The sequence below is a fragment of the Perca flavescens genome, chromosome 12 (assembly GCF_004354835.1).
Source record: "Perca flavescens isolate YP-PL-M2 chromosome 12, PFLA_1.0, whole genome shotgun sequence".
Lineage (NCBI taxonomy): Eukaryota > Metazoa > Chordata > Actinopteri > Perciformes > Percidae > Perca > Perca flavescens.
Genome location: NC_041342.1, coordinates 10,780,019 through 10,793,001, shown reverse-complemented (window position 1 = coordinate 10,793,001; position 12,983 = coordinate 10,780,019). Strand labels below are relative to the sequence as shown.

General features: G+C 39.7%; 1 protein-coding gene across 4 annotated transcripts in view; it reads right to left on the bottom strand.

The window, feature by feature from the left end:
- Nucleotides 1-12,680, bottom strand: part of tep1 (telomerase-associated protein 1) — a 52,982-nt gene extending 40,302 nt beyond the window's left edge. The window contains exons 1-13 of one of the 4 annotated variants that reach the window (XM_028592837.1): nucleotides 12,653-12,680; nucleotides 10,150-10,679; nucleotides 9,790-9,978; nucleotides 9,097-9,246; nucleotides 7,183-7,347; nucleotides 6,959-7,096; nucleotides 6,657-6,728; nucleotides 5,103-5,227; nucleotides 4,546-4,703; nucleotides 3,047-3,156; nucleotides 2,795-2,873; nucleotides 1,262-1,454; nucleotides 167-446 (exon numbers count right to left, since the gene is read on the bottom strand). In XM_028592837.1, coding sequence (XP_028448638.1) covers nucleotides 167-446; nucleotides 1,262-1,454; nucleotides 2,795-2,873; nucleotides 3,047-3,156; nucleotides 4,546-4,703; nucleotides 5,103-5,227; nucleotides 6,657-6,728; nucleotides 6,959-7,096; nucleotides 7,183-7,347; nucleotides 9,097-9,246; nucleotides 9,790-9,978; nucleotides 10,150-10,679; nucleotides 12,653-12,665 — 2,202 coding nt within the window. In that variant the 5' untranslated portion in view covers nucleotides 12,666-12,680. Of the gene's footprint in view, nucleotides 1-166; nucleotides 447-1,261; nucleotides 1,455-2,794; nucleotides 2,874-3,046; nucleotides 3,157-4,545; nucleotides 4,704-5,102; nucleotides 5,228-6,656; nucleotides 6,729-6,958; nucleotides 7,097-7,182; nucleotides 7,348-9,096; nucleotides 9,247-9,789; nucleotides 9,979-10,149; nucleotides 10,680-11,264; nucleotides 11,303-11,449; nucleotides 11,581-12,652 lie in introns of those variants that run through there. The other 3 variants (XM_028592838.1, XM_028592839.1, XM_028592840.1) reach the window with 3 other exon arrangements.
- Nucleotides 12,681-12,983: the final 303 nt, after the last annotated feature.

Here is a 12,983-nt window from a genome sequence, read left to right as displayed (position 1 = left end):
AATGTTACATACCCCATTAGGAGACCATAAGGAACAGTGTGAAATACCCTATATAATTATTCTATCACCCCTTTAAAGAAAGTACAGTTGGAACAACACTAATCAGAGTTTTAAGCTGAGTCAAATAAGTCAGCCTTCCTTTGTTGCTAATCAGAAGAAAACTCACAGAAGGAGCAAGCTTGTCCTGCTCATTTTTCTTCTTCTTCTTCTTCCCCGTCCCGCTCTCTTCTTCTTCCTCTGTCTCCTCATCGTTGCTTTGCTCGGGGTCTGGTGGGAGGCAGAAGTCTTGTTTCTGATTCCAATCCTCATTAGTGTTCATCGTAGTGGGGAGCAGGATAATGGTGCGTCCAGGGAGGGGGGGCACGTTGTAGCGACAAGAGATCTGCACCGCCGTCTCCAGAGCGTTGCGGTAGCGGTCCAACAGAGCGACAGTGTACCGCCTCTGACTGGATGCACAGACACAGAAACAGAAACAGTTAGCAAGCAATCTAGCAAAGTTTATTCATATTGTACCTTTCACAGACACCAGTCACAAAGTGCTTCACAATCAAAGAAACAACATCTAATGCAGTCATGTAGTGTAGGCCTAAATAAAGCAAAGCAAATAAAATATTGAAGGAGACACACATTTAACACATTTACCACCCAAATGCCTGTCTGAACAGATGGGTTTTTAGTTGCTTTTTAAAAGAGCTCACAGAGTCTAACAACATACATACTTTTCTTTTTTTTTTATCCGTGCAGATGTCAAATTGTCCCTTTAACTGTTCTAACCAAACAGATTTTCCATCTGAGCGAAAAAATAATACTTGGCTGCATCTTTGGTGTGCAGCAGTTTTGTTGTGATGGTTTTGTGCTTCCCTAAAATCACTTGTCAGGCTGCAGTTCAGAGACATCTTTTACTACTTATTATTCGTTTTTTTAGTCACAGCAGCCATCACTACTCAAGCTAACTAACCAATTGTTTTGCTGTTTATTTTAAACTGCTGTCACTTCTCTCACTTCCTGTGCACTGGATAGAGATATATATATATATATATATATATATATATATATATATATATATATATATATATATATATATATATATATATATATATATATATATATATATATTTTTTTTTTTTTTTTTTTTTTTTTTTTTTTTCCCAGTGTTGCATCAGCCACAGACAACAAAAACAAAATTAAGTTTAAATTTAAAATGCAATACATTGGGACAGTATCAGAGAAATTAGCTGGAACTGAAAAGACGTGTTCATACTTGGCCTTCAGGAGCTGGTCCTTCTTGGCTCGGTAGAGTCGATAGATGAACGGCACTCCAAGCGTCACCCTCAGCCGGCTCCCCGGAGTCGTGTCCCAATCTAGACAATTGAGGCGCTTGCTTTTGGGAATCTTACTCAGGATGCCCTTCAGAATCTCTTTAACAGGGGGGACAGCTTGCTCTGATGCTGAGGCTAGAAAAGGAGGTACAGCATGTGTTCTTTGTTGCAGAATGTCAAGAGGTACGCTTAGGCCGCCTTCACATGATCTGCAGTAAAACTGCTCTGCGCTGGCCGTTCCATTGTTTTCCTATGGGGAGAGCCGCGTTGCCGCTGACCTTTCAAGGCGCAACCAATTCCAGAACGTATACATACGCTTCGCTTTGGCTCTTTAGCCCTAGCACGCCGTTTTACTGCGGATCATGTTTAGGCGGCATAATGCTTATATGTTAGTTTGTCTAAATTTATCTTGGTTAATATTGGGTTTGGTTTTATATTTAAAGCTGACCAATCATTTAGCATTATTCTGCATTTTTCATATCCTCAACAAATCCCATGAAAAGGACCAAAACTAACAAGGTGTTAGTCCATCTCTCAATAATTTCTGACTCACCTACCCTGACTAAGGGCACTTGTAGTAGGAATTCGTCCGAAAGACAGGCCCAAAATAAGGCCCTAAGGCCGGAGAAATCTGACTCCAATTACCTAATTCCCGCACATTCTTTAATCTGACAGCACGCACGGAGATGAGAAGGGTATGTATCGACTTGTCCAACTCGGGGGGGTTATGGTGAATAAGCTAAATTCCCAATAAGTCGGCGTGTTCCTTTAAGTCATAAATAATCATTAGTCGTAGCCAAATATTTGTTGACAATAAGAACAATGTAAAAGAGCACTTGCTTTTACAATACAATGCAGTTCTATTCATTTTGCATTATTGTTTTTTACCATTTAAATTTTTTAAATGTTATTCTTGTTTAATTCTCCTTTTTGTCATGATAGGACTCTCAGCCTTTTCCCAAATACACAGTAAGTGGAATGTGATACCGTGTCTTAAAAATGAAATAACTTAAAAGAGAAGTTTCTGTAATAGGACTTGAAGTCAAGAGGGTTTTGCAAAAAATGTTACCAAATATATTTGTCTTATTTCTAGTCAAAACATCTAATAAAACTTAATATAAGACAACAAGGACTTAACTAGTTATATTTCAGTAAGATGTAGGGACTTGTTTTTAGACGATGCGTTAAGTGAAAGAGTCTTGAAAAAAATCTTTTTATGAGTCAGATCTCAGATGAAAGAAGCTTTTTTTGACATCTCATACGGTTTATAAGCTGCTGTGTTATTTGTAAGATGGATCATCTTGGCTGAAGATCATCTTACTTCAATAAATCTTACCAAGTGTATTTTTCCATTTCTCAGATTTCTTTTTCACTTATTACAAGCATAAAACACCTGGATTCATTTTTTTTTTTTTTTACTTATTTTTTAAGTGGCCTATTTTCCAGTGTAGTGCCACTTGGTATATATATCTTACCCAAAGTGCTAAGCTCCATGATGACTTTGTAGGCAGCGAGAAATCTGATGGGAAACTGACGGCTCTGAATAACTGCTTTCTGTAAACAAATCCAAAACACAAAGTTACATAGATATCTTTAATTACAAAAGAAACATAACAACATGATGAACACAAAAATGTCTCTTTTCTCTAACCAAAGCCCAGTATACTAACTTTATTATAATCGTTACAATGAGGATGTAGTAGATGCTTCACCCTGCTGGATCTCACCTTATTGGTCAGTCTGCTAAGGATCTTCTTGTGATGAGCCTCACTGATGCCCTTAGTGATCATGTTCCTCAGGTTCCTCAGCATGGCCATGAATGGAAGAGACTTATTGTCTGCACAGTAGAGACATTATTCAGTTTGTGTCATCTTGGATAGGACTGGGTACTGAATTCAATACTTTTTAGGCACCAAACTAACTGGCTCTAAAGTATCGAGTATCGAAAAAATGCCTCGTCATTCAATGCCTAGTCTATATCCACGACGTTCCACTTCCGGGATGGATCCAGTGCCGCCTGAAATTCCGCTGGATGTACTTTCTTTTCGGCCAGATGTCCGTTTCCTTCCGCTTTGGCATTTTAAACTCTGGTTGATTAATGAGGACTATGGTTAACTGCTCCTCAGATCCCTGCAGGGAAAATCCAGACAGCTAGCTAGACTATCTGTCCGATCTGAGTTTTCTGTTGCACAACTAAAACTCTGGCTCTGTTCCGTGCTTACATCCACCCAAGATGACTGTGATTGGTTTAAAGAGATGCCAATAAACCAGAGCACGTTTTTCTCTTATCCCGGAATGCTGTGTGGACTAGCCAGACCCTCCTCCGCAGCACTGTGGAGGAAGGTCTGGCAATGCGAGACTATTCAATGCCCAATTTCAATACCTAGGGAGCAAATCTCATCAGAGTCAGTGAGCAAATAAGCACGCAGCAGGCTTCTACCAAGATCTAATAATGCTGCTGATTGCCTGTCAACATTACACATCGTAGAGACACGTACAGGAGCTGAAAATATTTGTGCTGTAATGTGTAATGTTGTAATATCTTTTTGTTTAATGGGTATAAAATTGGTATCAGTACTGGTATACAGTATGTGTGTGTTTTCAAATGTATACATGCATCTTTGGACTTATGTCCCATGTAAAGTGTGTTGGACTGGATTTGAATAAACATATTTAATAGTCGTGTACTCGAAAAATGCTGGATTGAGTCTCTGGACCAGATTGGACATAGCAGGTCAGTAAAGTCAGTACTTAGAAACAAAAGATGAAAGATTTTTGTGATGACTAAGAGAACTTTTTCCTATGACAGAACTCTTTCCTATAGTGATGCACTTGGAACTCGTGATACAGTAATTACACTCATCTTACAGCAAGCCTGTACATGCTGTACATCTGATAACAAGGCAGGGCTTTACTTCTTCTTTACTTTTAACAAGTGTGAGGAACTGGAGAAAAAAAAAGTGTTAAAATCCCCCTGGATTAATGGAACAGCTTGACATTTTGGAAACAGTTGTCTATCTATGTGTGTGTGTGTGTGTGTGTGTGTGTGTGTGTGTGTGTGTGTGTGTGTGTGTGTGTGTGTGTGTGTCTGTATGTCTGTGTGTCTTTGTGTGTGTGTGTATGTCTGTCTGTATGTCTGTGTGTCTTTTGTGTGTGTGTGTGTGTGTGTGTGTGTCTCTGTCTGTCTGTCTGTCTGTCTGTCTGTCTGTGTGTGCGTGCGGCAGACCTATGAGTTTCTCCCAGGTGGCGGCCTTGTTGCCCTCCAGGCTGAGCAGCCGTTCCCACGTCTCTGGCTCTTTGAGCTTCATTCTCTTCCCGGCTCTCTCCCTGTCCCATGCACCCTTTATTCCACTGTGGGTGAACGTCTTCAGATCAGCAGGATACCTGGGACCGACACAACCACAATCGCATTTTAAAAATGGAAGCAGGACAAGCCGAGTGGTACGACAAAGTTACTCTAGGAAAATGTCTTTGTAGGAGACGTTACAAATGTTTAAGATATTGTTCCACACTTAAAGTGTCCCCGTATCTGCGTATAACTACTTTATAATGCATTATAAACAATGTATTATAAGTTTATACACTGATTATAGATGATAAATGTGGAGAGTGGAGTTTAAGTAAACTGGAATTCTGGAATAAACTCACAGAGAGCAGATGGTTCATGGGCTCAGGGAAAAATACTTATTCATAACTAAGTTCAACCAACTGATAAAGTGAGACGAGTCCCATGTACTGTCGTAGCCTCTGCGGGAGTCACCAGTGTGTGAATGTGTGGCTTACTTTTTCCCCAGAATGGCCATAACGTGTTCAGCCGGTTCCTTAATATGAAGCCTCTTGATCATCTTCTTAATACTGAACTCACTCTGCTTTTTATCCACCACCGTCTTGCTGCGCTCTCCCTGCATCTGTGCACATACACAGACACACATAAACCAGGGTTACACATGAGACCAGTTTTCTTCAAAAACACCAAGAAGATGGGTCTTGATGTTAAGAATAATTCTCTTTTTTAAAATCACAATTTTTGCTAACTTCTTGCATACTATGCTAATTTCCTGTATTTTGGGTTTCAACTAGAATTTTCTTTTACATTCTTTAATGTTAAAAAAAACACTAACAACATTACTTTACCCATACAGCCTGTCTGAATGTCCCTGTAGTCCCCCTCTGTCTGAAACGCTCCATTTTAGCGCCTGTCTCTTTAAAAAAGCCCTGACACACCAACCCCCGTCGGACAGTGTGGCGAGGTCAGTAACTCGAGTCTGTTTGGTCAGCGTTTCCGGGTATTCTCCATCTGTGCACTCAGAGTCTCTGCAGCGTCATTGCAGCCGGGGAATGACTGAAACGGCACTGTAGCAGCATTTTCTACCTATATATAGTATAACTGTGTCTTCCCATTAGGGTTGGGTACCGAAACTTGGTGCCAATAGGGAACCGGTGCCGACGTAAACGGTAGTAACGAGACCGAATAAGAACGAAAGTTTCGGTGCCTCATTTCGGTGCTCAACTTAACACTACACCTGACAGCATGTAACGTTAGCCTACCTTTAGCTAGCAGCTGGATTAATCACGGTTAAAATGCTGACAGCTAACGTTAAACAGTGTAAAGTGTGACTGTACAGCGGGATGTAACAGTCTGCGCAGCAGCTGCCGTTGTCGCAATTCATACATATACAGTATGTTTATATGGTCGGAATTAAACAACACAGATTCACTTAAAACAGGTAGCCTCATGGTGCATTCACAGTAATTGTAAAATACCCTTTTCCCATCTGGGGTTCAACAGCAATTTACTGGTGAAATAAGTTATTGTTATAGTTATTACATTATTATTAAATCTTTAATTTTGACCATGGCCTTAGCAATAAACAAGTCACTGACTGTTGTTTACTACCCTTATTTTTTTTCTTCACTTTATTGAAAAGTACCGGTTCAGGCACCGGCACCGTTTTAAAAGTATCGATTTAGCACCGGAATCGAAAAAAAACCAAACGATACCCAACCCTACTTCCCATACACACAGCAGTCCTGACAGCTCGTTTAAAAGCACAGTTTCTGAATTTGGGCTGTGTGCATTTCTTTGATTGAGCGTCTTGATTATTATTTATATAGCACCTCAACCTGTTTTATATTAAATAAAGATAAGAACATCTCACTATAAACAATATGGCACCTTTAACAATCTGCACTAATCCCATATCTGCATACACAGCAGAGATGGATGAAACTAAAAGTGCCTACACCTTACTAATCCCCACTTCTAATATTACTGAGGGTGGTAGTGAAAAAACATTATTTAGTGACACTTTAGAAAAGTACTGCACATTGACTTACAAACTTCGTCAGAATAGATTCATCTGATCTGAGCAGGCCTGCCCACTGTTTCAGCTGCTGAGTATTCGGTTTCTGGAAATCACACATAGTGTACGTAGAAAAAATCATGAGTGATGAAGACAGTATATTTGAGTCAACTGTACTAAAATAGAAACCCTCAAAAAAAGTTTCATTCTATTTTCAGTGGAGATGGTTAAAAGTGTGTTGGCATCAACAAAGCACTAATACTGACAAACAGTTTTCTGTCTGTTATTACTGTAACAGCAGTGAAATATTAGAGACCAAAATATATGCTTCTGTACCTTGACTTCGCGCCTGTTGCGGCTGTGTTTACAGCGGTGTTTGCGTGTGTTGTATTTGGCCAGCTGATACTCATTGAACTGCTTAAACTTGTCAGCCATTGCCTTCTTCAGACACATTGGCAGGGAGCGACTGAAGCACTGGAAACAAGACAAAAAAATGTGTGAAAACTGGACAGAACTAACAGAACTGACACATCCAGATTCCATCACTGGCTAAGACTTACTGTACTATAGATTCGGACTACTTCCAGCCAATCGGAGGGCAGCTGTACAGCAGCACAGAAGTATCTGCGCACATGTGGCTTGGTGGAGGGCTGATTGGCAGCCAGAGCCAATAGGAAGTTGGCTGTGATGCGGATGTTCAACTCCTGTCGAGTATAAACTGCCACCTGAATAGTAAAAGAAAGAACAAGCACGCTGTGCATAAATTGATGGAAACTATTATAACTATTTTCTATCATGATTTATTTTTTCATGATCATGGCTCAATTAAGGTGCAGTAGGTAAGACTTATAAAACTAACTTTCTGTCATATTTGCTGAAACTGACTCTACGTTCCAGTAGAACTACATGAAGCAGGTCATTTAAAAAAAAAAAAAAAAAAAATCGGGCTCCTCTGGCACCACCTACAGCCTGAAGTGCAATTTGCAAAAATCCACCCCCTGTTCAGATGCACCAATCAGGGCCAGGGAGGGTGTGTCTAACACTGCTCATGCACATGCATTCATTCTCCCTTGTGGGGGGAGGGGCTTAGGAGACCGTTTTGGGCTTTAGCGGAAAGGGGGAAGGGACTGAGAAGTTGTCGATGTTCAAATTTTTTTGGCTAAGTCCTGGATCTTCGCAATCCTACCTATGGCACATTTAATCCACTAAAACTAATGTCACAGGATGGACATACCATGTTGGAAAATAACATGTTAAATGAAAATGTTCCTAGTCATCTAACTTCCTAACATTCCAGATATCAAAAGCAGACAGACAGAGAGACAGATAGATAGACAGCTTAACACCCAACAACGATGTTGGAGGCTCGGTGGCAATCCAGAAGCAAATCACATTTTAGTGGAGTTGCGCTAAACCAACTGAAACCTTTTTGGGACTACAGTGTATAAATTCAACAATAAGAGACATTATGGGAGCCAGCAGCCAGCAAAAAAGCACCAGTATAACAAAATCTTGGTGTAGAACTGATCCTCCAGGAAAAGAGTAATGGTTTAATATTGTTCATGAAATGTATTCACTGGAAAAATTGGCCTATCTTTTGATAGATAGACAAAAGTGGATGACTTACATGAAACAAGATAAATGTACCCTATGACGATTGTTTGCTCCTACTTATGTTGTATTTTTCCTACTGTCAAGTGTTCTTCTTTCCAAATTTGAAAACCCAATGTAAAATGAAAGTATGAAAAATGGTTTTGCTAGTCAGTGGATCTATTTAAGCATGTACAATATTGTCATAGTGTGATGTATCCCTTCTTTTTAAAGTATTTTAATAAGATATATTAAAATATTTCTATTTCTATATATTGTGATTTCTATGGTAACTCGTATTGCTATAACGCATTTTTTGACAACATGTTTCACCTGTTTTCTGGGTTGTTTTGCCTGATTGGTTGACCATGAAAACAACATGATGGAGTCCCAGTAGGGTTGAGGTTGAAACACACCACTTAGTTCAAATAAAAGTTCAGGAGCTACAATCCAGTTTGGCATACAAATAAAAAATGCCTTCAGATATATATCCCCACACAAACACACACATATCCACTAGGGCTGCCACCTCTTAGTCGATTAGTCGACTAATCGGTCATTTTGGTCTTAGTCGACTAAGATTTCTTTAGTCGATTAGTCATTTTTAATGCTTATTCATGCTTAATTACTTATTTCCAAGAAACTTCTGAGCACATTTATGGTAAACACAAACTTTAAAGTGATGCTTTTGCAGGATTAATTGTGGAGAAACTCAGTTTTACAGATGGTTAATTAACTACATTTATATTGTGCTTTTCTAGTCTTAACCAACTCTCAATTAAATCAACTAATCGATTAGTTGACAAAATCGTATAAGTGTTAGTCGACTAAGAATTTCTTTAGTCGAGGACAGCCCTAATATCCACACAGTCCTGCATACACACCTTGAGAAGAAACTGTGGGTCACAGACAGAAATGTCCTTCGCCAGGTTTATGATCTTAGTCCAAACACTGTCATCTGAGTCCCAGTCCTTCTGGCCTGGCACTGTGCTCTTATTGACCAGGGAGCAACACACCAAGTTCAGCAGGAGATACTGAGGAACAGACAGAAAGATAATTAAGTATGTTTTCACAACTCAGCGTTATAGTCACTTTAATCAACACATAGAACAAGCACACAGGAACATCGTTTGGGAGCACTGATGCAGAGAAATGCAAAGACAGCACCAAACAGAGACTATTTCTGTGACATACATATAAGGGGGTGCTGAATTATATAAAAACTAATCACGATTATTTTGGTCAATATTGAAATCACGATTATTCAACACGATCACTCATTGTCTTTTGGAAAGATTCTCCAATTACTGAACTTTAAAAAAACATTGAAACGGTTAAACAAATCAACAGTGAAAACACCTCGATCTGTGAATTTCCCCTAACACTGTTCCCATTTGAACTTTTTTTTTCTTCATTCAGAACCAAAGACAAAATAAGAGTTCACTTGAAAAACGTATGTGCCATTTTTCTCGATTACTCCATGATCATTAGGAACTGAAATCGTAATCCCGATCAACATTTGGATTAATTGCACAGCACTAATACATACAGTATGCAGTGCAAATATTTTCTCCGACCTTTTTATCTTTTAGCTCCTCTTCAATGTTTTCACTTCCTCTTTCAAGCTCAGCAAATTCCTCCTGTCTGATGACCATAGTTTGCTTGAGTTCTTGGTTGCCCGAGTCTGTTTCCAGGACAGGTAATTCCACATTTGCCCCAGCATCCTCCTCGCCTTCAAGCAAAACATCCTCTTTTTCATGATACTGCTGATGCAGAAGAAGTTACGTTAAAACAAGAATATTAAAATTAAGTAATAAGAGATTCATCAAATATGGTGTTTGTCAAATACTATAAATGAGACTGTATTAGCAGTCACGGTAATGTTTTCGTTTTCAGTTTGTGCAAAAAGAGAAATGATCAAAAAAGCTGTCATGTACCACACTTGTTTCTTCCAAATAGGACTGCATCATTTCAGATGTTTCCTCCCTGCCTTCGTCTACTCCATTGTCCCTCTGCTGTTCTCCACCCAGAGCATGATGGAGGAATGAAGGAGGAGGAGCAAAGCGACTCAGCAGAGCACTGCTGGCCAGGGATGTGTGGAGCAGAGAGGCGTTTGGGACAGTTGTAGAGGAGGTGAGGGAAAAGGACAGACCAGGTGATTGGCTGCTTAGGAGTTTGTTCTCGGTGCTGAGGAGAGAAGATGTGAGGGAAGGGGAGAAGGAAGAGGTGGAGAGAAGGGAGGATGATGTGGAAGACAGGCTGGAGGGCTGGAGAGAGGGGCAAGAAGGCTGTGCTGCAAAGGTTAAGAGTGGAGAGCAGGGCTGGGGCGTCAGTGTGGAGGTCTGAGCCAAGAACTTATTCTCCAGACTCGGAGGAGCGTAGTTGGAGAATAGACTCCTCCCACATGTGGCCTGATGCTGCTCTCCTTGGGCAACATTTGCCTTCTGTAAAGTTAACGCCCTCATCCCTGCAGAGAAACACATCAATCAGAGGGTCAAAGGCACAAACACAAAACCTTCATAATCTTACATGACAAGTATTGAGACAAGCAACTCAGCAGCATTCCTTCAACTGTTTGAACAAACATTGTACTACATTACGGGTGTGTTGCTCAATTGAAAGCATCCATAAAAGGGGACAAAGTCTAAATAAGTTATCAGCATAATAAGGCTTGACAGACTTTACACCGAGTTTCACTAGACACCAGGAGCACCTTAATGCATGGATAATGAGCAAAGATCAGCCAAATAAAATGAAAATAAGAAATCTCACACACAGCAGTAAAAGTTAGGTTCTGATCGAAGGCGGACAATGCGAAACCTTGCTGCAAACCAAAAGCTCAGCTCTAGGCCACATCAAAACGCTTTCCCTGGCAGAACATGTTTAAATAAATTAACAATCATTTTCAAGTTGTCCCAGGCTTTTGGTGTACATTTTCTTCAAGTTAGAAAAGTAGTATTTTACATCTATTAAATAAAAAATGCCACGTATAAACAACTGTGTAGAAAAGTCAAGCTTTTAACAATCAGAAAGAAAATCATATCACTACTACCTTATCAAGATCAGCCACTGGATTTAACTGCCATATGTTAACTAAACTGAGACATTATTATCCATTTGTCAAGATGTTTTCTAGTGAACTATGTTACTTCTTTGTAATGACTCAAGAGTTTACATTAACTAGCTAGCTAGGTGGTGATAAGCCATGAACGGCCAAATTAGAAGCAGAAAACTCACCGGAAAAACAATTTGATGTCCACGTACAGCGCGGATTCTGGACAAACGTGTCCTGTTGTGTTTAATTTTACCGTTTGATGTAATGTAGAGTTAGCATATATTTCTGAGCTATACGTCAATGGCATTGACATATATATCTTCTTCTTCTTCTTCTTTGAAATTTTACGGCAGCCGGCAGCCAATATGTTGCATTGCTGCCATCTACGGAACTAGCACCTTAATGCACTATATCCGATGATACAGTCCAGTATCTATTAAAAATTTGAAAAAACAACGTCTTCCCCTCCCACTTGATCCTAATTCTAAAATACTTTTCATTGACACTTCTTCCAAGCCAAGTCCTTGCAAATTTCTGAGTAGATCTTGTCTTTGATGGTCATAATTTCCACAAGAAATCAAAACATGTTGCACTGTCTCCGGATCCTGACATGAACATAAACCACTCTGGTGCTTACCTAAAATAAATAAAGTGCTATTCAGAAACGAGTGACCAATCCTCATTCTAGAAATAATAACCTCGTCCCTACGTCTACCCTCCCTTCTTGTACAACCATTAACTGAGTTAGTTACCTTACTAGAGATTGAGAAGAAATGCCTGCCTTTATGTTCTTGCTCCCAGAGCTGTTGCCATTTGAAAATTGTACCCTGCCACACAATACTTTTACCCTCCGCCTTGGATAGATTAATGGTGACCTCTATAGCCTCCTTTTGAGCAGCTGCCTTGGCCAACTTATCAGCCTTTTCATTTGAGGTAATACCTACATGAGCTGGGACCCAGACAAATGATATTTCTACCCCTCTCCTTGTCACATCTCTAATTGCCAGAAGAATATCATATACAAGATCTTGACGACTCTTTGATAACCCTTTCCCAATACTAATAATAGCTGACACAGAGTCACTAAATATCAACACTTTTTGGTTCTGAATCTGTTCAGTCCATCGCACTGCCATCAGAATTGCATACAACTCCACTGTAAACACACTTAGGAAATTTGAAGTTCTTTTACAAGCTTGAGCATTCCACCCCTGAACAACAAAAGCTGCTCCTGTAGCACCTGTTTCTTGATCCTTTGAACCATCAGTAAAAATTAGTATGTGTTCCTGATATCTATCCATTACATGACATTGGAATTCACGCACCAAATCCAAATCAGGATTTTCTGACTTAATCCCAAGCATTTCTAAATCAATCGTTGGTACCTCCAAATGCCATAAAGGAACTGATGGCCACAGTACTCCTGGACAGAAGGTCTTGTCATGTATAGACATTTCCTGTGCTACTGTCTCCCTTGACATATATATAATGGCAGGGATAACTTTTATCTCTAGTTCCTGGTTTATCAGAGCAGCTGCCTAACAGGCTACCCGGCTCATCGACTGTCTTGAGAGCGCTGATTGGTCAGCATTATTGTGTACTTTTTTACCGTAATAGCACATATATGGGTGCCTACTCTCAAATCAGCGAATACTAAGTCGAATAAAAGCGGAACTGCTTTAAAGGCAGAATTATATGTATATATATATATATATA